Source organism: Budorcas taxicolor, chromosome 13, assembly GCF_023091745.1.
Source record: "Budorcas taxicolor isolate Tak-1 chromosome 13, Takin1.1, whole genome shotgun sequence".
Classification (NCBI taxonomy): Eukaryota; Metazoa; Chordata; class Mammalia; order Artiodactyla; family Bovidae; genus Budorcas; species Budorcas taxicolor.
In genome coordinates this window covers 12,571,667-12,595,385 of record NC_068922.1, presented here as the reverse complement: position 1 = coordinate 12,595,385, position 23,719 = coordinate 12,571,667, and the positions used below count along the sequence as shown (strand labels likewise).

Below are 23,719 nucleotides of genomic sequence, written 5' to 3'. Positions count from 1 at the left end.
CCGCTTGCCCTGTTCCGCTTCCGGTCGTCTAGGCGCTGGCCCCGGAAGGTTGTTGTGGTGGTCGCGATGGGGAAGTCAGATTTTCTCACCCCGAAGGCTATCGCCAACAGGATCAAGTCCAAGGGGCTTCAGAAGTTGCGCTGGTATTGCCAGATGTGCCAGAAGCAGTGCCGGGACGAGGTAAGCGGGCGCGGGGTGGCCCCGCGCGCACCCCCGCGCCTCTCCGGCGGGACCCCACTGGGGATGCAGGCTGAGGTGCCAGACGCCGCGGCGACCGCCTGGGTCTCCCGCCCCGAGGCGTGGGGGCTGCGCAGGGCGAGCCCGAGACTCCACTCAGTAGGGCTGTCCTTCCCTTCACCCCCCCCGTCCTGGCGGAGAAGCCGGCTTTGGACACCTCCTTCCTCCTCAGTCTGATCACCCCCAAAGGAATAAAGAATGAAAAGGTTATAACCCTCAAAGGAATAAAGAATGAAAAGGTTATAACCCCAAAAGTAATAAAGAATGAAAAGGTTATAACCCCAAAAGGAATAAAGAATGAAAAGGTTTTGCAGCCCCCTTGAGAAGCGACGTCAGTCCGGCTGTCACGAAATGCGGGATGAGCCGTGCGGCGCTGGACGCCCTGGAATAACACCCGTCTCAGACTTTGCTTGGCTGTTAGACATAATCAGGGTACACACTAAGCCCTTGCAAGCTAGTCACTTAACAAACCTTTGTCTAGCGCCTGCGACGTGCCAGGTCTGGGATGTGTTCTGCGGGTGAGATATGGACTCTGGAGTCAGAACCAGGAGGCGGAGCTGTGTTCCCTTATAAGTTACTTGCTTTCTCTCCACCTGTTTACTTATCTGAAAAGTGAGACTAGTAATTGTCCGTTCTTGTGAGACTGTTTGAGTTTTAAATGAGTAAATTATGTGCAAAGTGGCTGAGGGGCAGATATTGAGAAGCTTTGTAGACTGTGCTCTGGAGCAGTTTTTTCCCATTATTTAGGTGGATGATAAAGGCACCTGGAAAAATTGACAGCAGGCTAGTGATGGGATCCTATTTTTCTCTGGATGTTGAATTGGGTAGTAAAGGAAGAACAGTGGACACTTGGAATAATGTAATCCAGTGTTTCTGCAAGTGAGGGATGAGATACTTTAGATGGGACTCACGTTGAATGACACTGATGTCATTTCTCTTTGGTTCTCTTTACTACTACTCACGGTAAAATTCTCACACAGAAAACTAGTACAGGGAAATCCGTATACCCTTTACCCAGATTTAACATTTGAAGTATTTTGCTGTGTCCTTTTCCCTGAAATATTTTAAAGTAAATTACAAACATGAGGATATTTCACTTCTAAATGTTTAAGTCAGTTCAGTTCAGTTGCTTAGTCATGTCCAACTCTTTGCAGCCCCATGGACTGCAGCACGCCAGGCCTCCTTGTCCATCACCAACTCCCAAACTTTACTCAAACTCATGTCCATTGAGTCGGTGATGCCATCCAACCATCTCATCCTGTGTCGTCCCCTTCTGCCTTCAATCTTTCCCAGCATCAGGGTCTTTTCAAATGAGTCAGATCTTCCCATCAGGTGGCCAGAGCATTGGCGTTTCAGCTTCAGCATCAGTCCTTCCAATGAATATTCAAGACTGATTTCCTTTAGGATGGACTGGTTGGATCTCCTTGCAGTCCAAGGGACTCTCAAGACTCTTCTCCAACTTCACAGTTCAAAAGCATCAATTCTTTGGCTTTCTTTACAGTCCAACTCTCACATCCATACACGACTACTAGAAAAAGAATAGCTTTGACTAGACAGACCTTTGTTGGCAAGGTCTGCTTTTTAATATGCTGTCTAGGTTGGTCATAACTTTTCTTCCAAGGAGTAAGCATCTTTTAATTTCATGGCTGCAGTCACCATCTGCAGTGATTTTGGAGCCCCTCAAAATAAAGTCAGCCACTGTTTCCACTGTTTGCCCATCTATTTGCCATGAAGTGAAGGGACCAGATGCCATGATCTTCGTTTTTTCAATGTTGAGTTTTTAAGTCAGCTTTTTCACTCTCTTTCACTTTCATCAAAGGGTTCTTTAGTTCTTCGCTTTGTGCGAAGGGTAATGTCATCTGCATAAGGGTGGTGTCATCTGCATGTCTGAGGTTATTGATATTTCTCCAGACAGTCTTGATTCCAGTTTGTGCTTCATACATTTAAACTCCAAAAATGTTTAAATATGCTCCTCTAAAATATTAGGATATTTTTCTACATAGTCACAATATATGTCATGACATACAACCAAATTAATAAAAATTTCTTAGAGACTTCTTTGGTAGCCCAGTGATAGGGAATCCTCCTTTCAATGCAGGGGACACAGGTTCAGTCCCTGGTTGGGGGACTAACATCCCACGTGCCATGGAGCAGCTAAACCCATGCACCACAATCACTGAGCCCCCAAGCCAGAGTCCACATGCCTGTGATTAGAGAGTCCATGAGCCACATGGAAAAATATATCCCATGTGCTGCAACTCTAAGACCCAGTGCAGTCAAATAATAATTTATCACCTGATATATACTGCATAGTCACATTTTCTCAATTATTCCCATGAATGCTGTATAAAGCTTTTTTTTTTTTGGCATAAGAAACTGTATTCAGTGTCCTGTGGCAAACCATAATGGAAAAGAATGTAAGTGTATGTATAATTGAATCACTTTACTACACAGTGGCAATTAACACGTTGTAAATCAACTATACCTCAGTAAAATAAAAATACAAGCAAAAAAAAACCCCAGTTATTTTTTAAACCAAGATCCAGTCAAAAGTAGTACATTGGATTTAGTTATTAGAACTTTTTAAAAAAAGACTAATTTTTAGAGCAGTTTCAGGTTCACAGCAAAAATGAAGTCTATTTTTTGAAAGATACAAAGATCTGTCTTACCTACCCTGACCTCAGTATGTACAGCCTTCCAGACCATCAGCATGGTGCAACAGGATAGTACTTCTGTGACAATCAGTGAGGCGATTTGTGCATCATTAGCACCAAAGTGCATAGTTTGTATTAGAGTTCACTCTTGGTGTTGAGCATTCTGTGGGTTTGGACAAATGTATAGTGACTAATATCCACCATTATAGTGTCATACTAGTGGCAGAATAGTTTCACTGCCCTAAAAGTCCCAGTGGTGTGGTATACTAGGACTTTTAATTCTCTCTCAGTTTTAAATTTGAGATGGAGCAGCTTTCCTTCCCCCTGTTTGTTTTTCTTGACATTGACTTGAAGAGACTAGGCCAGTAGTGATCCTGGAGGATTCCCTTTTAACCATTACTTTTGCTTGTGGTTGTCTTTTGTCCTCATTCTCTAACCCTTGTAGTTTCTGTAAACTGGGTCCTGGCAAAAATTGTGTAGGCATCTGTGGATGACTAAAGATTAGGAAGCTGCCCTAAGCAAGATTGAGATTGGACTCAGGACTGTGGGAAGGAGGTTCAGCAGAGGGACCGGGTGAGTCATTAGGAGGGCTGAGCAGACAGAGTGCTGTGGAGGTGGAGGCCTCTGGGGCGCAGCGTCCTGCCTCCTGGACTGGGTGCAGGGTCAGGACGGCGCCATTCCCGAGATGGGGAGACAGAGAAGAGGCACTTCCTCATGTCTCTTACTAGTGAAGAGTTAGGTTCAGATGCTAAGCAGCGTACATACGAAGCCAAAACTGGTATTTTTTTTTTTTTAATCATCTGAAGAATATACAGATTTAGTATGATAGAGATTACGTATAATACAAAGTAGTGTCTTTTGGGTAATGAGCTAAAGTATAGGAGTAAAGTATAGGAAAGTGAGTGAAAATATAATAGTTTCCCTAATGGAAATTCACTAATGACCCATTTTAATTCATTATATCTCGAAATGCTTGCTTAATACTTTGTATGAAGTAGGTGCCCAATAGCAATTTGTTAAGAGTCAAAACATGAAATCATTCTTTGTTACTGTACCCTGTAATGTTTCTTGCTAATGTCTGTTTTCTAAAGCACCAATTTTCTCTCTTTAATCTTCGGGGATTCTTTGATTAGCAAGGTTGCAAAACTCAGTTTTATAAAGTTTTTTCTTTACAAAACAAAAAAAACAGGATGCTACAGCCAGTGACTTGATTATTTTTTATAATTTATCATCAAAGAGCAGTTATTTATGGTTTAATTGCTTGTTAATTTATTAATAAGTGTCATTAATGTTACTTATTAAATTATTGTTATTTATTATTAATTAAATTAAATACTTGTAATGACCTAAATCAGAATTTAACTACTGCCTTTGCATTTTTATAGAATGGCTTTAAGTGTCATTGTATGTCTGAATCTCATCAGAGACAGCTGTTGCTGGCTTCAGAAAATCCTCAGCAGTTTATGGATTATTTTTCAGAGTAAGTAACTCAACACCATCTTTATCTCATAAGCTTTATTCAGTTGGACATTCAAGAGATGTGTAATATTTTGTATATTGGAGGCTGTGTTTATTCCTTACAAATTAATGTGATAGCTGCATTAACTTTGTGCTCCATTTTTGTCTTCTTTTGACAACTTATCATTGTGTGGAATTGTTAAAAAAGTATTTCTCATGATTCAGTCTTTCCTTCTTTCCACATCAAACATAATGAAAAACTGTCTTTCATTCTAAAACAGCTGCGGCTGAGAGCACAGCTCTGGAATCAGACTGCCTGACTTTTAAGTCCTTCAAACCTGGGCTCTCCACTCAGGAGCTGAATGACTTTGGCTGAACTTCTAGAGTTTATCTATAGATATTATATCTTCTCAAGTATTGTCTTTCCTTCATAGGGTTTATGTGAAGATTCAGTTCAGGTCAGTTGCTCAACCGTGTCCAACTCTTTGTGACCCCATGGACTGCAGCCTACCAGGCTCCTCTGCCCATGGGATTCTCCAGGCAAGAGTACTGGAGTGGGGTGCCATTGCCTTCACCTATGTTTATCTGGCACTTAACATTGTGCTTAGCTCAGAGGAACACATTAAGTGCCAGCTTCACATGGAAAAGGCAGTTTTGTTATTGATAGAATGGTGTTATTATACTACATTTACTGAGACTTCATGAAGCGTGAAACTTCATGAAGAACCCTCTCCAGAGACCCATGGTCACCTTGTGCCTACTTCACCAAGACAAAGTTTCAACTCCAAACCAACTTTTAACTTTAATTGTTGAAGGCTATAATCTTTCAGGATTCTTCCCTTTTTCAATGTTTAAAAGTTCACAACAGATGTTCACGTAGATATTTCATATATCATTTGCTCATGCAAACTGTATGATGGCTTAAATTTCAGGAAGATGATGCTGTATATTTGTAGAAATTACCTTAATGCTTTCCCTTCTTGCTTTATTAGGGAATTCCGAAATGACTTCCTAGAACTTCTCAGGAGACGCTTTGGTAAGCACCCTAAGTCTTGTGCACACAGTGACTTTGTAATCTTATAATCTGCTCAGGGTCTGCATTTGTTGTATTTTGTTCTCAGGCACCAAAAGGGTTCACAACAACATTGTTTACAATGAGTACATCAGCCACCGGGAGCACATCCACATGAACGCCACACAGTGGGAGACACTGACAGATTTCACCAAGTGGCTGGGCAGAGAAGGTGAGAACAAGACGTGATGTGAGCGGCTGCTCCATGGCTGCGTGTGGGCGGGGAGAAGACGGTCCTGTATTCTACGTGCCAGTCGTTCAGTTGTGTCTGACTCTTGTGACCCTGTGGATGGTAGCCCGCCAGACTCCTCTGTCCACTTTCTGTGTAAATTTATGGAAAAGAGGTTGAGTAGGACAGTTAGAAACTGGTAGAGAGGAGTGCCTGCTGCAGGGTTGCTTTTGCGTACTGAGGGTGTGTAACGGCGTCTGCAGCCATTCTCTTGATGATGCCAAGGTTTGTCACTGAGGCATCCAATTGTTAGGTTGAATATCAACTAAGAGGTACCTGTCCTCTTCCAATTTTTTTGCCCCACATTCATTTCACTTTCACAAACTCTTGTTAACGCAATTTTTACATTTGCTGCCTCTTTTCCCATTTCAAATGGGATAAAAAGTTCAGGAAAAAAAAAAGATGAAGAAATTTTTTTATTGTTGTATTACTTATTCAGTGTGTTTCTTTATTCCATTTTTGGGGGAAGTTTTCTGCTAGTGAATTCAGCAGGAATATCATGTACTCAGTTCAGTTCAGTTCAGTCACTCAGTCATATCCGACTTGTTGCGACCCCATGAATCACAGCATGCCAGGCCTCCCTGTCCATCACCAACTCCCGGAGTTCACTCAAACTTAGGTCCATCGAGTCGGTGATGCCATCCAGCCATCTCATCCTCTGTCGTCCCCTTCTCCTCCTGCCCCCAATCCCTCCCAGCATCAGAGTCTTTTCCAATGAGTCAACTCTTCGCATAAGGTGGACAAAGTACTGGAGTTTCAGCTTTAGCATCATTCCTTCCAAAGAACACCCAGGGCTGATCTCCTTTAGAATGGACTGGTTGGATCTCCTTGCAGTCCAAGGGACTCTCAAGAGTCTTCTCCAACACCACAGTTCAAAAGCATCAATTCTTCGGCGCTCAGCTTTCTTCACAGTCCAACTCTCACATCCATAAATGAACAATGGAAAAACCATAGCCTTGACTAGATAGATCTTTGTGGGCAAAGTAATGTCTCTGCTTTTCAATATGCTGTCTAGGTTGGTCATAACTTTTCTTCCAAGGAGTAAGCGTCTTTTAATTTCATGGCTGCAGTCACCATCTGCAGTGATTTTGGAGCACCCAAAAATAAAGTGTGACACTGTTTCCACTGTTTCCCCATCTATTTCCCATGAAGTGATGGGACCAAATGCCATGATCTTCGTTTTCTGAATGTTGAGCTTTAAGCCAACCTTTTCACTCTCCTCTTTCACTTTCAACAAGAGGCTTTTTAGTTCCTCTTCACTTTCTGTCATAAGGGTGATGTCATCTGCACATCTGAGGTGACTGATATTTCTCCCAGCAATCTTGATTCCAGCTTGTGCTTTATCCAGCCCAGCGTTTCTCATGATGTACTCCCCATAGAAGTTAAATAAGCAGGGTGAGAGTATACAGCCTTGACGTACTCCTTTTCCTATTTGGAACCAGTCTGTTGTTCCATGTCCAGTTCTAACTGTTGCTTCCTGACCTGCGTATAGGTTTCTCAAGAGGCAGGTCAGGTGGTCTGGTATGCCCATCTCTTTCAGAATTTTCCACAGTTTATTGTGATCCACACAGTCAAAGGCTTTGGTGTAGTCAATAAAGTAGAAATAGATGTTTTTCTGGAATTCCCTTGATTTTTCCATGATCCAGCGGATGTTGGCAATTTGATCTCTGGTTCCCCTGCCTTTTCTAAAACCAGCTCAAACATCTGGAAGTTTACGGTTCACGTATTGCTGAAGCCTGGCTTGGAGAATTTTGAGCTTTACTTTACTAGCATTTGAGATGAGTGCAATTGTGCGATAGTTTGAGAATTCCATCACCTCCACTAGCTTTGTTCGTAGTGATGCTTTCTAAGGCCCACTTGACTTCACATTCCAGGATTTCTGGCTCTAGGTGAGTGATCACACCATTGTGATTATCTGAGTCATGATGATCTTTTTTGTACCGTTCTTCTGTGTATTCTTGCCACCTCTTCTTAATACCTTCTGCTTCTGTTAGGTCCATACCATTTCTGTCCTTTATCGAGCCCATCTTTGCATGAAATGTTCCCTTGGTATCTCTGATTTTCTTGAAGAGATCTCTAGTCTTTCCCATTCTGTTGTTTTCCTCTATTTCTTTGCATTGATTGCTGAGGAAGGCTTTCTTATCTCTTCTTGCTATTCTTTGGAACTCTGCATTCAGATACTTACATCTTTCCTTTTCTCCTTTGCTATTCACTTCTTTTCTTTTGATAGCTATTTGTAAGGCCTCCCCAGACAGCCATTTCGCTTTTTTTGCATTTCTTTCCCATGGATGGTCTAGATCCCTGTCTCCTGTACAATGCCACGAACCTCCGTCCATAGTTCATCAGGCACTCCATCTATCAGATATAGTCCCTTAAGTCTATTTCTCACTTCCACTGTATGATCATGTACTCAGTGGATGTTAAGTGCTTAGAGACAGTTGAATAATTACTAAGCAGGATAATCCATTTTTTAATGTTTCCCTTGTTTAAATGTGTTGGCGCAACCTAGTCAAAAATATTAGAGAGAAAGTATTCCAATTAAAATCTAAATGTCAGTAGCTGTGTGAATTTGTGTATTTGAACATGTTTGAATGAGTGTACTTGAATGAATAATTACTGCAGACAGATCACATCTATATTTGCTTTCAGCTTTGATTGTGTACAAAATTAATAATATCGGTTACTTTCTTAAAGGTTTGTGCAAAGTGGATGAGACACCAAAAGGCTGGTATATTCAGTATATAGATAGAGACCCTGAAACAATCCGCCGGCAGCTGGAACTAGAGAAAAAGAAGAAGCAGGACCTCGATGATGAAGAAAAAACAGCCAAATTTATTCAAGAACAAGTGAGAAGAGGTCTGGAAGGAAAAGAGCAGGTGGGCATCATCCAGAGATGCAACAGACGAAGGTCTGAAGAAGCCTAATCGCTTATTCGTTTACTTCTTGAACCACATTTTGTAGGAGAAAGCCCGTGGCCTGGTATAAAAGCCCAGGTTGTGGAGTGGAGACAAAGCTGGGTCACTTCCTGATTTCACATGTTTGTGTAACTGTGTACTCTTATAAACCTGTTTCCTCATCCCTAAAGTAGAGTCAGTACCTAAAGGTGAAGACGTGAACAGGTCAGTTCAACTAGCTGTAGCTAATGCAGTGCTAGGGAAGACTGCAGGGTGTGGGAACACAGAGGGCCAGCGCCTGCTCCAGCCTGGGGTGGCGCAAGAATATTTAAAGGCAGATACAGCCCCCAGGCTGAGGAGTCCTGAGGAGTCACTGGGCCACACCCAGGTGAACGGGGAGGGAGGCATGATAAAATTGTTTCAGCTGTCAGAATAACTAGATCAAGGCACTTATTTCAGCATATGGTTATTGGTCACCTCTGTGTGCCAGGCATTCTTATAGGCACTGGGGATCCAGTAGTGGAGAGAAGATGAAGATCCCTGCCTTCGAGGAGCTTGTATACTAGACGTGTGTGACAGCAGGAAAATACAGCCTAGTGTGTATGTGAAACTACTAGCCATTGAGTATTGTTAAAAGCTGCTTATTGTGATGCGTAAAGTGTATGGCAGGCGCGAGTCTTACGGCTACACTTCCATCAACTTTTCGTATGTATGTGTCTTTAGATGGGTTGATTGAACTACAGATAAGTAGGTAGTCCATGTGGCTCCCACCCAGATGAACATATTAAACATTTCCAGTATCCTAGAAGGTTCCCTCATGCCCATTCCTAACCAGTACCCCTTGTCCCCAGAGAAGGAAGCACTGTTCCAACACACTATTATTAATTATTGGTTACTTTAACCTGTCTTTGAACTCTGCAAGAATGGAATCATCCAGTATGCTGTCTTTTTGATTTATGTATTCATGCATTCATTTATTTTTATTGATGGTATGTTCTCTTTGTGTCTGGCTTAGCTCAACATAACGTTCTGTGTGTGTCGTTCACCATGTCCTTTCCCACTAGGGCTTCTTTCTCTTTTTGATTGATGTATAACCTTTCATTTTATGAATATAACTGTTTATCCATTCTCCTGTTGAGAACCATGTGGCTTGTTTCCAACTCCTTCCACACCCCCCATAGGATGTCTTATTGGAAGATGTTTATAATACATGTAATCTCTTATTTAATACCTTAACTGTTTTAGATAATGAATTATAATTTAGAGCTCTTGAATATTGTTAGTAAATGCACTGTGAACCAAACCTTCAAACTCTTTTTTTTTTTTTTAAGGAAGTCCCTGTTTTTACGGAATTAAGCAGAGAAAATGATGAAGAGAAAGGTACTTTTCTTCATGTTTGAAAATGGATGCTTTTATATTGGCCCTGCCCAAAACTAGCAACATGTTTGGGAACAGGACATATTAGCAACCTGGACTGCTTTATTCTTACTAGTAAAATGAGAAGGTGATAACAATGAATTAGATGGAATGCCCTCAGCAACAAATAACCAGACTGAGTAAAATTAGCCTAAACGGTAAGGAAATACTTTGCCATACCAAGACTCCGACTCCCAGAGATAGGGTGGTTCCGGATGTCACACTGTCAGCAGCTGGACACGAGGTGGTTGCCAACACTCCAGCCATCATATGCAGACCCAGCCTGTCCAGAGGAAAACAGAGCCTGTTTCTCTTCTGGAGTCCCCTATGGGCAAGTAAGCTTTTCCTAGAAGACGTTCCTCACAGCAGACTTCCTTTTGAATGTCGTTGGTCAGACTGTATCTCATGTCCCCCTCATAAACAGTCACTGGGAAAGGAAATGGAATGATTTTGATTGGCTTAGACCAAAGAACCATACTTATCCCCTCCCACAGGTCCTGCCTCCTAGTCCCATCCCCTTGGGTGTTTGGATTTGGGAGGGGACACACCCCTTCAGACCATAGCATCCTCCAAGCCATGTGTGAGGCCTACAGACGCCCAAACAAAATGGGATTCCTGTTACCAAAGGGGGAGGGGAGGTGGAGTGGGGAAGGGTCAAGGCCACATGCTCTATCCAGTGAAGGTCTCTCCCTGCTCTGTAAGCACCACTTCAGTATTTTTTACAGGAGTTTATGATCTCTGGGTAGCAGCATTCCAGCTCTCATTTATTCAAAATGTCCATGAATTTCTGTGTGGCTTCTTTGTGGTATTTACCTGATGTTTTGCTAGAATTTTCCCCAAATATATATCGAATACCAGTTCTTTTCTTCCAGTTACATTTAATCTGAATAAAGGAGCCTGTAGTTCAGGAGCAGCATCTTCCAGATCAAGGTGAGCCACGTGGACAGGTATCTTAGAACTTAAGAGTTTGGGTGGAATGTTGATGACTGTCTTAAAAGGTGCAGGATTGTGGGTTATTTTGTCTGGTTGTCATTTTCATCTCTTTGTTTTGTTTAATGGTTGATTCATTTTTTTTCTTAGAAACTGTTTTTTTCTTATCTGTCTGTGATGAGCAGATTCTGTTTTTTGAGGAAAGCTCATTTTCTATTAAAGTGCTTCGCATGGTAAACATTTACTACTCCCTGACTCCTTCTTCACTCAATGGTTCTTTCTATGCTATGGCAGTATTTATTTTTCTATCATAGCCCCTTTTTGTTTTACCTGCTCTGTTATGATTTTCTGAGAATAGAGACTTGACTTCTCCAGCTATCTCCTTAGCACCCGGTACAGTATAAATGCGTTAGTAGACGCTCAGTAGCAATTGCCTTCCCTTCTAAAGGGTGTGGTACTGAGCCGGAGCTGACCAGCCTTTTCTGTAAAGGGCCACATAGTGAGTGTTTTAGACTTTGTTGGCCGTGTGCTGGTCACCACTTCACTTAACTGTGCTGTCGGACTGAGGAAGCAGCCGCAGACAACACGTAAGCGAATGAGCCCGGCTGTGTTCCAGTTCCATCTCATTTATGAAGGCAGGAAGTAGACTGGGTCTGGCCCTCAGGCTGCCGTGTGTCAAGCCCTGGGATGGCCCGTGGCCGGGTATTTGTGTCTGCCCTTCATGTTCTCTTTTCTCGAGGACGTCATGTTCTTCCGTCAGATACGCACGTGCTGCTTGTCATGTGCGGTGCACTCAGTTTTAGTCATGGAGGTTTAAACATGGATAGGTATTCAGGAGGATACCGGTATCTGGTGGAATTTATCTTTTGAGCTGGGTCATGTTTGCTGTTTTCCTCATATTCTACATGATGCTTATTTCTGTGCTATGCTTAGTCACTCAGTCGTGTCTGACTCTCTGCGACCCCATTGACTGTAGCCCCCAGGCTCTTCTGTCCATGGGGATTCTCCAGATAAGAATACTGCAGTGGGTTGCCATTTCCTTCTCCAGGAGATCTTCCCAACCCAGGGATCAAACCCAGGTTTCCCTCATAGCAGGCAGATTCTTTCCCAGCTGAATCACCAGGGAAGCCCAATGCTTGTTTAACCCAACTCAATTTTTTGTTTGGGAAGAGGGTTTTTTTGTTGTTGTTGTTTGTTTGGTTGGTTAATCACAATGGTATATAATTCAGTGGCATTAAGTAGATTCACACTGTGGTACAACCATCACCACCATCCATCTCCATGACTTTCCATCACCCCATACTGAAACTCTGCACTCTAAAAAATAACTCCCTACTGCCCCTCCCCTCAGTCCCTGGTTACCTTTGTTCTGCATATCTGTCTTTGTGAATCTGAGCAGAATCATACAGTATTTGTCCGTTTGTGTCTGGCTTCTTTCACTTAGCACAACATCTTCAAGGTATATCCACGTCTTGGCTTGGATCAGCATTTCTTTCTTCTTTAGTCTCGATGGGAATGTCCCCTTGTACATGTAGACCACATTTTGTTTATCCAGTCATCCGTCGTGAGCGTTTTGAGTTGTTTTCGCCTTCTGGTGCTTGTGGTTAATGCTCTTCTGAACATCAGTGTACAAATATCTGTTCACATTCCTGCTTTCAGTTCTTTTGGGTGTTTATCCAGAAGTGGATTTGCTGGATTATATGGTCATTCTGTGTTTAATTTTTAAAAGGTTTTCTACAACAGCTGTACCATTTTACATTCCCACCAGCATTTGCACAAGGGGCTCGAGTTTCTCCACATCTGTGCAAACATTTGTTATTTTCTGTTTTTTTTAATAGTAGCAGCCTAATGAGTGTGTTTCATTTTGGTTTTGATTTGCATTTCCCTAATGGTTAGTGATGGTAAGAATCTTTTCATGTGCTTTTGGCCATTTATAATCTTTGGAGAATCACTTATTGCCCATTTTTTAACTGGGTTTGTTTATTATTCAGCTTAGTTTTAAGAAAAAGTAACAGCTTTAGTACAACTCAGTTTCATATTTTGTAAATATGACAAAATAATTAATTAGACTGGTAGAGTTCAGTGAGTCAGCAAATATTAGTGGAGCATGTATTTGAGTCACAAGATAGTTACTGCTACTTTACGGGGGGGGGGGAAATATATATATGTATATGGATATATGTAGTCTCTCCCCTCCTGTGAGAGAGGAATCATATATACAAAGGGTTTTATATGAGGTGGAGTGGGGTGCCTGCCCCAAAGTGCTCTGGCAGTTCAAAAAAGGACACAATCCATGAAGTCTCATGAAGAATGGATCTTAAAGAATTTCAACAAATGGAAATAAATGGAGAGACTATTTTAGGTACAAAGAGACATGTGCAGAATTACAGAGGCTTGGACAGGCATGGCTCAATCAATAGCAAATTGTTTAGAATGACAAGTGTACATAGTAAGTCGGGGATGGTATTCTGGGGCCAGTGGTGACGGTTGTATAGTAGCACTCAAAAGTTAAGAATGTGTGCTGTGAAGACCTCAGGCAATCAGGAGTAATAAAAAAAATTCATACTGAATGTTGAAATCTTTGTTTTAAGGAAGTGGAACCAACAGCACTGTGCTGGACTTCCGCTGGCTGTTTTACAAACCTCTCACCTGGTTGATCCTTGAGGTCCAACTAGAGTTGGGCCACATTACAGTCCCCGTTTATAGCTAGGAACTGAGGCGTAGGGAAAATTGCTGAGGGTCCTAGCAGAAGTGGAAAGAAACCCTCGTGGCCCCAGCCCTGAGGCTGATGCTGTTGTCCATGGTTGGGTCACACGGGTAGAGTGGCGCTGACTTGGGGCGGGGACAGGAAGGGCTCCGTGCTCCCAGTCCTATACGTGAGGGACATGCCCGTCATTGTTTTGACTAATCTGTAGCAGAAGGATCTATGTTGTTCCTTTCACCCATTATAAAGCCTGCACGTTTGCACAGTTTTTAACAGCGCATTCCTCTTCCCCTCAGTTCTTTGGGACCAAGTGCCCTGAAAACGATTGGGACTGCAGCATCAGTGAAGCGGAAGGAGTCCTCCCAGAGCTCGGCTCCATCAAAGGAAAAGAAGAAGAAGAAGTCTGCCCTCGATGAAATCATGGAGGTGAGCTTTATGAACTGCTTGTCCACTCTAGCTATTCGGTGAATGATGTGATTCCAACCGAGGAGAGTTAAACAGTTTCACCAATTATGAGATTAATACAAAGGGAGGAAAATGTGCTCAGGCTAGATTAGGGGCGAAGAGCCCAGATGCAGTTCCATCTGAGTGGAGCTGGAACCTCCCTAGATAGTTGCCTCAACTGCTGTCTGCAGAACTCTTCCTGAAATTGTGGTCAGTAGATTTCGTTTGGAAGGACCATCGTGGTGATTGACGCCAGAAATAAAAGCTCTGCTCACCTTTGGTGGCTCAGAAAATTGGCATCCTCCAGGGATCTCTTCCATGGCCTCTTAACTTCCACTTAACACCTCCTAGCTGGGAAGAGAACATTTAGACATATTTTTAATTTGATTAAACCAGATAGCCAAATTTATGTGACATCATTGAAAACCTGTGATTATCTGACTTAGAGCTATACTTCTGCTTTAAATTTACCTGAAATCCTGGAGTCATTCTGCAGAAGGTTCTTAATATATCCTTAAATACACATTTCTCCCTTTCACCCCACCACCTTCCCTGATAAATAAATTTATGAAATTTTCAAGTTATTTATGGAGAGGAAGAATAAATGGGTACAAGAGACTGATTATTTTCCCTCTTAACCTCATTTCCCCTGGGCTCCTCAACCTTTTTCCTTCATTTGCGAAGGGATAGGATGAAACTGGTCTTCCCTATTATTGGAGAAACAGAAAATGCAGGGCAGTCAGAACAGCCTAAAGTATAACATATTGCGTGTACACCGTGAGATGTGTTCATTCTAGCATTCAACCCATGCAGAGTTGCTCTTATGTGCTGGGCATCATGCAAGGTCCTACGTGTGTGGAGTAGGGAGAAAAACATGGACCCTGCGTGTCATGGAGCTTTGGCTCTAGCAAAGGAGATATCCCAGACAAAGTGAACCAGTGGACAAGGAATCACAAAAGGTGAAGCCCTGAGGAGGCGTGAAGGCAGGGAGTGGGGAAATAGTTTGTTCCCTAGCTGAGGCTGGGAAGATCGCTACTTCAGCCTCTGAAGGGAAGATCCACGTGGCTGGAGCCCAATGAGCACTGGAGTGGTGGCATCTGACGTTAGAGAGAAAAGGGGCAGCCCCGCAGAAGTCTTAGAGCCCATTTTGAATTTAATTAAGTGAAACAGAAAGCTGGATCTACCTGCTTAGAATATAACATGCCAAGTTTATAGAGTATTCTTTGTTCACATTGGGAAGTCGGCAGAATTAAAATGAAATTTCAGATCAGCCAAAGAATGGCATTGTTCACTCCCTTTGAGAGTTGGTACTTAGGCTTAACTAAGCAGTTGAGAAAGAAAAAGGTGTGAGATGCAGTTGTGCTCCTGGTCAGCATGTTTCCTTTTGGTCACCCTTTTGTTTACATCTCTCCCGGATGTGTTTTCCTTCTCCTTCATTTGACAGCTTTATCATCCTTGTCAAACAGGGAAGCTCCTTTTTGCCACCAAACTGTATACCCAAGCACACTGTGCTAGACTGGTCCATAAGAGCTACATTTTTACCCCTGAACACATCACCTGTTTTCCGCCTCATGACGGTCTAGGGAAGGAAGGAGGGGTGGGACTGTGTGATGTTGGCAGGCAGCCTCGCAGTTTGACTTGATAGAGGCTGCTTATCTTCTTGGTCAGTTGATTTGCCTGGTCCTTATTTTCTTAGAGTTGCTTTTTTTCAATCAAAAATTAATTGCAGAAAATGTTTATCAGAGTTTGCACATTATATCAGTCTTCTGTGAAGTGTGTTTTATGGAATTCTTTTGCTAAATAGAATATTAGAAATAAACTGAATATTTTAAAGAGGTAATTGTTTGAATGTCTCATGTGTCCTTCAGATTGAAGAGGAGAAGAAGAGAACTGCACGGACAGATGACTGGCTGCAGCCTGTACGTTTCCCATTGAGCCTTCTTACATCTAAGTGTGCGCTTGCATGTGTGCTAAGTTGATACAGTTGTGTCCAACTCTTTGCGACCCCATGGATGGTAGTCTGCCAGGCTCCTCTGCCCGTGGGATTCTCTAGGCAAGAATACTGGAGTGGGCTGCCATGCCCTCCTCCAGGGGATCTTCCTGACCCCGGGATCAAACCCATGTCTCCTGTGTCTCCTGAATTGCAGGTGGATTCTTTACCACTGAGCCTAGTGCTCTTATGTGAATGATTTAAATGGTCTTTGATATAAATGGCTAAATTTCTTAAATATCTGTCACTCCTGGAGATACATTTATAGCTTTAATAACTCGTCTGTGCATCTGCTCTGTAAAGTCCTGGTTGTACCTTTGTTGGAGGGTGGCTTCCTGTTCTTGAACCAGTAATGTGCCTTGAATTTAATGCCAAATTTTTGTAAGGACCCCTTGAATTTAAGCCTAGAATTATTTTCTGTTTTTGCGATCTGAAAGACCTAGACTAATTGAGATTGGTAGGTAGAAGTGCTAGATTTCAGGGAACCTTCCCTGTGGAAATCAGCCATGAGATATGCATTTTTTCTCTTGGTAACCAATTGTGTTGAGTTAAAAAGAGAAAGAAGAAATGAAAGATTACTAAGAAAATGTCTTGCCACTGTGCTGGGAAAGCTTCCAACTCCAAAGGGTCTTAACTTCCCTGGTGGCTCAGAGGTTAAAGCATCTGCCTGCAATGCGGGAGACCTGGGTTCAATCCCTGGCTTGGGAAGATCCCCTGGAGAAGGAAATGGCAACCCACTCCAGGATTCTTGCCTAGAGAATCCCGTGGATGGAGAACCCTGGTGGACTACAGTCCACGGGGTGGCAAAGAGTCGAACATGACTGAGTGACTTCACTTTCACTTTCACTTAACATTTTGCTATGATTTTTTGGTGAAAATGGTTGAAAATGTAGGATCAAAAGAGGAAAGGTAATTTATATTGTTCCTTCCATCTTTTTTTTTTTTTTCTCATAGGAAATCATAGTGAAAATTATAACCAAAAAACTTGGAGAGAAGTATCATAAGAAGAAGGGGATCGTAAAGGTAGGACTGTGAAGTTAGGGATGAAATTTGGGAAAGGAGCTGCTGGGGGGCTGAGTAAAGCCATCTTGATACTCCTCAAAAACCAAATCCTAGCAGCAGAAGCAGTGTGTCTAAAGGTTTTTGATGGCTGACTGCACAGTGTTTCCACCCATAGTACAAACTGTGGTTTGCTTTCTTACTGGAGCAAATAGTATAGATGCCCATGGCCATGTCTTTAAAAACTTCAGTGAGTACACCTTATGCATTCCCATTGTTGTTGACAGGCAATGAAATGATGCCTCAGAGTTGTAAGGAGGACTTTCTTGTGTTTAACCTGAGAGGCTTATCTTGATTGCCCTAGAATTTTAAAATTTAAAAATCAGCTCTGTAGTCTTTTTCTTTCTTCTGATTTTCCTAAGTATAGTTTCATGCTAGCAGCCAGCCCTTGTGCCTACATAAATTGCCCTCCTAATGTATTTAAACAAGGCAGAATTGTTCCTCTCGCTATATGTCTTAAAGACTCATGCTAAGATGGCCAGCCTTTTCCTTCCAAGTGAAAACCTCAACTAAACTTTGAATTGAACCGTTTAAGGACCACAGCCTGATCAAATATGGCTTCTAGAAAATAAACTCCATTGATATTAATAGAAGGAGTTACTCTTAAAACAAGTTGCTCTTACTCTTTGATTAGAATTTCATTTGTTTTCATTTATTTATTTCTTTCCCTGGACTTCATATTGGCATCTCTTTTCTGTTATAAAAGTGTTGGTTTTACATGACAGGAAGTAATTGACAAATATACAGCTGTCGTAAAGATGATTGACTCTGGAGACAAGCTGAAACTTGACCAGACTCATTTAGAGACAGTCATTCCAGCACCAGGTAAATCACTCTGCAGACCCTTTAATACATATACCATGGAAATAAGTGATTCCATTCCTACTGGACATTACTCAATAGTTCCAGATATGCGTTTCCTCTTTAGAAAAATGTAATCGCCTATTACAACCAGCTCCTGTTTGACTTGCTGATGTGGATGTTTACCAGTCCTTTGAGGAAGCTGTTTTGTGGCATGAATAAATTTTCCCTTCCTAGAATCTATTTGGGTTTTTTTTTCCCCGAGAAGCAAATCATAGACATATCTGGATAAAGTCAGTCGTGTTAGGATGATTATTAATGCCTTTGTTTAGCCATCTGAGATAGTATAGTAAAAGTTAGCATTTTGCTTTTTCTGTTCCTTAACCATCTTACACATTTCTAGTGTCAATGCCACTGTGGTTAGGTTGTCTGCCTCTGACCCAAAACCCTTCATGGTATTATCGTTGCTGGCACAGTGATAATGTTAGTCTCTCAAACTTGGGTTCATCAGATCAGATCCTGTTACTCTTTCCTCCCTAAAACAAACTTCATTTTATGGATTAGGAATTGTGGACTCTTTTCAAAAGCTTTAGTGAGGTGTAACTGACATAAACTACATCCGTGTATAAGGTATATAATTTGATAAGTTAGAGCACATACCTACTCTCATGAAAACCATCGCTACCATCACCCCCCCCCCCCCGCAAAGTTTCCCCATTTCCTTTCTAACCCTTTGCTCCCTGCTCTGTCTCCCCTCTCCCCCAGGCAGCCACTAGTGTGCATTGCATCATATAGATTAGCTCCTATTTTCCTAGAATTTTATGTAAATAAAATCATATCATGTGTCCTGTGTTTCTGTCTGGCTTCTCTCACTAAGCACATTCATCCATTATTCTGGATTCATCCACATTATTCTGGAGTAATGAATCCAGAATAATGTTGTGTGCATCTGTACTCCATTCCTTTTTACTGCTGAGTATTTCATTATGTGGACATGCCAGCCTTATCTAGTCACCTACCGATGGACACTGGGGTTGTTTAAAGTTCTTGGCCATTATAAATAAAACTGTTGTATGAACATTCATGTACAGATTTTTATATAAATATAAGATTTCTTTTCTGAGAAAATTCTTAGAGATAGAATGGTTCAGTAGGCATATGTTTACATTTTTATGAAACTAACAACCGTCGTGTGATTTTAAAAAGAAACAAAGTAAGCTGAATTTTTTCTGGTTACTTATGGGCTCTGGGCATTCCCTCCAAGAACCTTATGCTCTTTGGTCTTAAATTAAGACATCCCCTAACAAGTAAGTGGGAAAAATGAGGAGTCTTATAATGTGATGGTGATCAAAGTATCTACAAACTGTACTTTAGAATCATACAGATAATACATGATCAAGAACTTGCATTGTGTTGATGCAGTGCAGTTATATTTGGCTGTAAGAAAGTAGAAGAAAGTGGCATTTTCTTTGTATTAAGTGTTAACTCTTTTTCTGTTGCAGGAAAAAGAATCCTTGTTTTAAATGGAGGCTACAGAGGAAATGAAGGCACCCTAGAATCCATCAATGAGAAGACTTTTTCTGCTACTATAGTCATTGAAACTGTAAGTATGTTTACAGAAAGACAGATTTCAAAATGCTTTTAAAATATGCCATGGTTTCTGTCATTGATTTGGTGTTTTATGAGTTTGGGTGTTCTGTTTGTATTCTCTCCTATTTAGAAATCTGTAAGGTTCCACCCCCGCTGCCCCGCCCCTTATTTTTAAGAGTTTTTTTGAAGTGGAACATTTTTTTAAATGTTTACTTAATTTGTTGCACTATTGCTTCCGTTTTATGTTTTGGTTTTTTTGGCTACAAGGCATGTGGGATCTGGGCTTCCCCAATAGCTCAGTTGGTAAAGAATCCACCTGCAATGCAGGAGTGAAAGTGAAGTCACTCAGTCATGTCTGACTCTTTGCAACCCCATGGATAGTAGCCTACCAGGCTCCTTTGTCCATGGGATTTTCCAGGCAAGAATATTGGACTGGGTTGCCATTTCCTTCTGCAGGAGATCTTCCCGACCCAGGGATTGAACCCAGAGCTCCCACATTGTGGGCAGACACTTTACCGTCTGAGCCACCAGGGAAGTCCTGGTTGGCAATGCAGGAGACCCCAGTTCAATTCCTGGGTTGGGAAGATCCCCTAGAGAAGGGATAGGCTACCCACTCCAGCTCAAATGGTAAAGAATCTGCCTGCAATGCAGGCGACCTGGGTTTGATCCCTGGGCCGGGAAGATCCTCTTTAGAAGGGAGTGGCAATCCACTCCAGTATTCTTTCCTGGAGAATCCCATGGACAGAGGAGCCTGTTGGGCTACAGTCCATGGGATTGCAAAGAGTCAGACATGACTGAGCAACCAACACTACCCACTCCAGTATCCACTCCAGTATCCACTCCAGTATTCACTCCAGTATTCTTGGGCTTCCCTTGTGGCTCAGCTGGTAAAGAATCTGCCTGCAGTGTCAGAGACCTGAGTTCGATCCCTGAGTTGAGAAGATCCCCTGGAGAAGGGGAAGGCTAGCCATTCCAGTATCCTGGCCTGGAGAATTCCATGGACTAGTCCATGGGGTCTCAAAGAGTCAGAAGTGAATGAATTTCACTTCACGTAGGGTCTTAGCTCCCGAACCAGGGATCGAACCCACAGCCGCTGCCTTGGAAGAGGGTTTCTTAACCACTGGGCCACCAGGGAAGTCCCTGTATAAGCCTGTTTTCTTTAATAACTGGCATTGCTGAAGCAGTTTATCTTCTGATCACAAAAGAAATACCATACATACTTGTCTTTATGTGTTCACGCTCCTATAACAAAATACCATAGACCAGGGTGACTTTAGAAACAACAGAAATTTATTGCTCACATTCTGGAGGCCAGAAGTTTAACACCAAGGCGCAGAGAGAGCTGGGTGTCTGCTGAGGGTCTGTGTCCTGGTTTGTGTTCTCTCATGTGCTGGAAGGGGCAGGGAGCTCTCTAGGGTCCCTTTTTAGGGGCACTAATCCCATCCTCAAGGGCTCAGCCCTTGTGACCTCATCACCTCCTAACACCATCACTTTTTAATGTATTGAATCAGTTTTGGGCAGGACACAAACATTCAGTCTGGAGCAATACTCTTGTATAAAAGCTGAAAATTACAATTTAATATAAATACTTTTTAAAAATTGCCCATAAGCCTTCAGGCAAATGGTAATCTCCACTAATATTTTAGTCTGTTTTTTCCCCCATCTTTGTATTTTATACAATTGTGTATAATATGTATAGTTTTGTATCCCAGTTTTTTCCCCCTCATATCTAATATAAACTTAATCTGCCAGAGTGTAATTAGTGAGGAATGTATAGTCATGATTAATGGAGGAAAGCCACAGAAATCAGTAATTTTTCAGTGTTCTTCCTTCTTTCATAAAGAATTTCAGGCAGGCGAGATCAATAAAGTAATTCATTTACAGGAATCTGACATTTAAGTAAAATTGCTGATTCATTTAGAGTTGGTCCACTGACAGTTCTGCTCACAAGAGTGAGACCTGACCTGTCTTCAAAGGAAGGATCTGAGATGGGGTTCAGATCCTCGCACTGCTGCACCATGTCATCGTTATCACGGGCAGCGTGACGGGCTGTGTGTGGAAGGTGCGTGGCCTGGGCCTCGGCAAGCCCCGTGCCACCCCTGTCATGGGGGGTGCATGGCCTGGGCGAGCCCCGTGCCACTCCTGTCCCGTGGGCTGCATGTAGAGGGTGCATGTGGAGGGTGCATGGCCTGGGCGAGCCCCGTGCCATCCCTGTCGTGGGGGGTGCGTGGCCTGGGCGAGCCCTGTGCCACCCTTGTCGTGGGGGGTGCATGGCCTGGGCAAGCTCCGTGCCACTCCTGTCCCATGGGCTGCGTGTGGAGGGTGCATGGCCTGGGCGAGCCCCGTGCCACCCCTGTCGGTGGGGGGGTGGGTGCGTGGCCTGGGTGAGCCCCGTGCCACCCCTATCCATGGGCTGCGTGTGGAGGGTGCATAGCCTGGGCGAGCCCCCTGCCACCTCTGTCCCGTGGGCTGCTTGTGGAGGGTGCATGGCCTGGGCGAGCCCCGTGCCACCCCTGTCGGGGCGGGTGCGTGGCCTGGGTGAGCCCCGTGCCACCCCTGTCCGTGGGCTGCTTGTGGAGGGTACGTGGCCTGGGTGAGCCCCGCACCACCCCTGTCCATGGGCTGCATGTGGAAGATGCATGTGAAAGGCTGCCTGTGGAGGGTGTGTGGCCTGGGCGAGCCCCGTGCTACCCCTGTCTGATGGCTGTGTGCAGAGGGCTGCATGTGGAGGGTGCGTGGCCTGGGTGAGCTTCATGTCACCCATGTCCATGGGCTGCATGTGGAGGGTGTGTGTGGAGGGTGCATGGCCTGGGCAAGCCCCACGCCACCCCTATCCGTGGGCTGTGTGTGGAGGGCTGCCTGTGGAGGGTGCATGGCCTGGGCGAGCCCTGTGCCACCCCTGTCCATGGGCTGTGTGTGGAGGCTGCATGTGGAGGGCTGCCTGTGGAGGGTGCATGGCCTGGGCGAGCCCCATGCCACCCCTGTCCGTGGGCTGTGTGTGGAGGCTGCATGTGGAGGGCTGCCTGTGGAGGGTGCATGGCCTGGGCGAGCCCCGTGCCACCCCTGTCCGTTCCGTGGGTCGGAGCGCCATCTCACACCACGCCTGACCAGGGGGAGCGGGAGGGGGACAGGAGGTACTGACCAGCCAGCAGGTCTCCGGCACAGCGTCTAGTGGTAACGCATCCCACCCAGCATGAAGAAAACACGACCAGTTCCTGACGAGGACGCTATAGGGTATTTTTTAAAAATTCAGAGTCATGAAGAACTGTCAGCCACCTTAATGGTGTCTTACGGATGTGAAGGAGGCACGCTGGTGTCCAGCAGCATCTGTCCTTTTCTTGTCTTGTAAGTGCATGTGTGTTTTTAACCACTTCTTCAATTATTTTAATTTGTAGGGCCCTTTAAAAGGACGCAGAGTTGAAGGAATTCAATACGAAGACATTTCTAAACTTGCCTGAGTTTGAAAATTTGTTAGCATCACATTAAAATCTTAAAGCATCAAATTGGTGTTCACCAAGACATTACAAGACTCTACTGTGTTAGGGTGTTTCTTTTGTATAAAACAAATGGATTTATTTAAATATTACCGTAGTTGTTTAGTCTAACTTATAGAAAAATCTAATTATGTCTCGCGAAGTATCAAAATTATGTAATTTTGTCCTTGTTGTTTTTGTTGCCTTTGTAATACTTCCTTGATTTTTTAATCTACATTAAAAGAATATTATTGTAAAGTGTTGTATATAGGACAATGTAGAACTATTGTAGAGCAAATCCTTCATATACTCTAAATTTTTATTTTCATTAGTAAAGTAGTAAAGTTGGATGTAATATAATTACACTTTTAAGAGTCAAACTATAAATAGAATAGCTTTATTGAGATGTAATTCACACACCATGCAATTTCACCCATTTAAAGTGGACATTTCAGTGGTTTTTAGAATATTTACAGTTGTTTGAAAATCACCATTGTCTAATTTGAGAATTTTCATCTTCCCAAAAGTAACCCTGGATCTGTAGTCACTCCAGACTATTGGCAACTACTAATCTGCTTTCCATCTCTGTGAATTTGCCTGTTGTGGACATTTCATAGAAGTGGAATCATATGGTATATGGTCTTTTAAGACCAGCTTCTTAAACCAAGCGTAGTGTTTTCAAGGGTTATCCATGTTGTAGCATAGGTCACTACCTCATTTTCGTTCAACGGTAATCTTTTGTATGGATATATAACACAGTTTTAAAAA

General features: G+C 43.0%; 1 protein-coding gene across 1 annotated transcript; it reads left to right on the top strand.

Moving 5' to 3' along the window:
- Positions 1-48: 48 nt before the first annotated feature.
- Positions 49-23,054, top strand: KIN (Kin17 DNA and RNA binding protein). The gene is made up of 13 exons (XM_052650831.1): positions 49-180; positions 4,277-4,371; positions 5,342-5,385; positions 5,471-5,593; positions 8,345-8,526; positions 9,876-9,924; positions 10,833-10,890; positions 13,891-14,020; positions 15,907-15,957; positions 16,983-17,051; positions 17,813-17,912; positions 19,391-19,491; positions 22,874-23,054. Exons 1-13 carry the CDS (start codon positions 67-69, stop codon positions 22,934-22,936), a joined length of 1,179 nt encoding a protein of 392 aa, XP_052506791.1. The 5' UTR covers positions 49-66; the 3' UTR covers positions 22,937-23,054.
- Positions 23,055-23,719: the final 665 nt, after the last annotated feature.

Coding starts and splice junctions, on each gene's coding strand:
- KIN (XM_052650831.1), top strand. CDS start 67: ATGGGGAAGTCAGATTTTCTCACCCCGAAGGCTATCGCCAACAGGATC. Junction 5,594..8,344: donor CAAGTGGCTGGGCAGAGAAG/GTGAGAACAAGA, acceptor ACTTTCTTAAAG/GTTTGTGCAAAGTGGATGAG. Junction 10,891..13,890: donor GCAGCATCTTCCAGATCAAG/GTGAGCCACGTG, acceptor TCTTCCCCTCAG/TTCTTTGGGACCAAGTGCCC.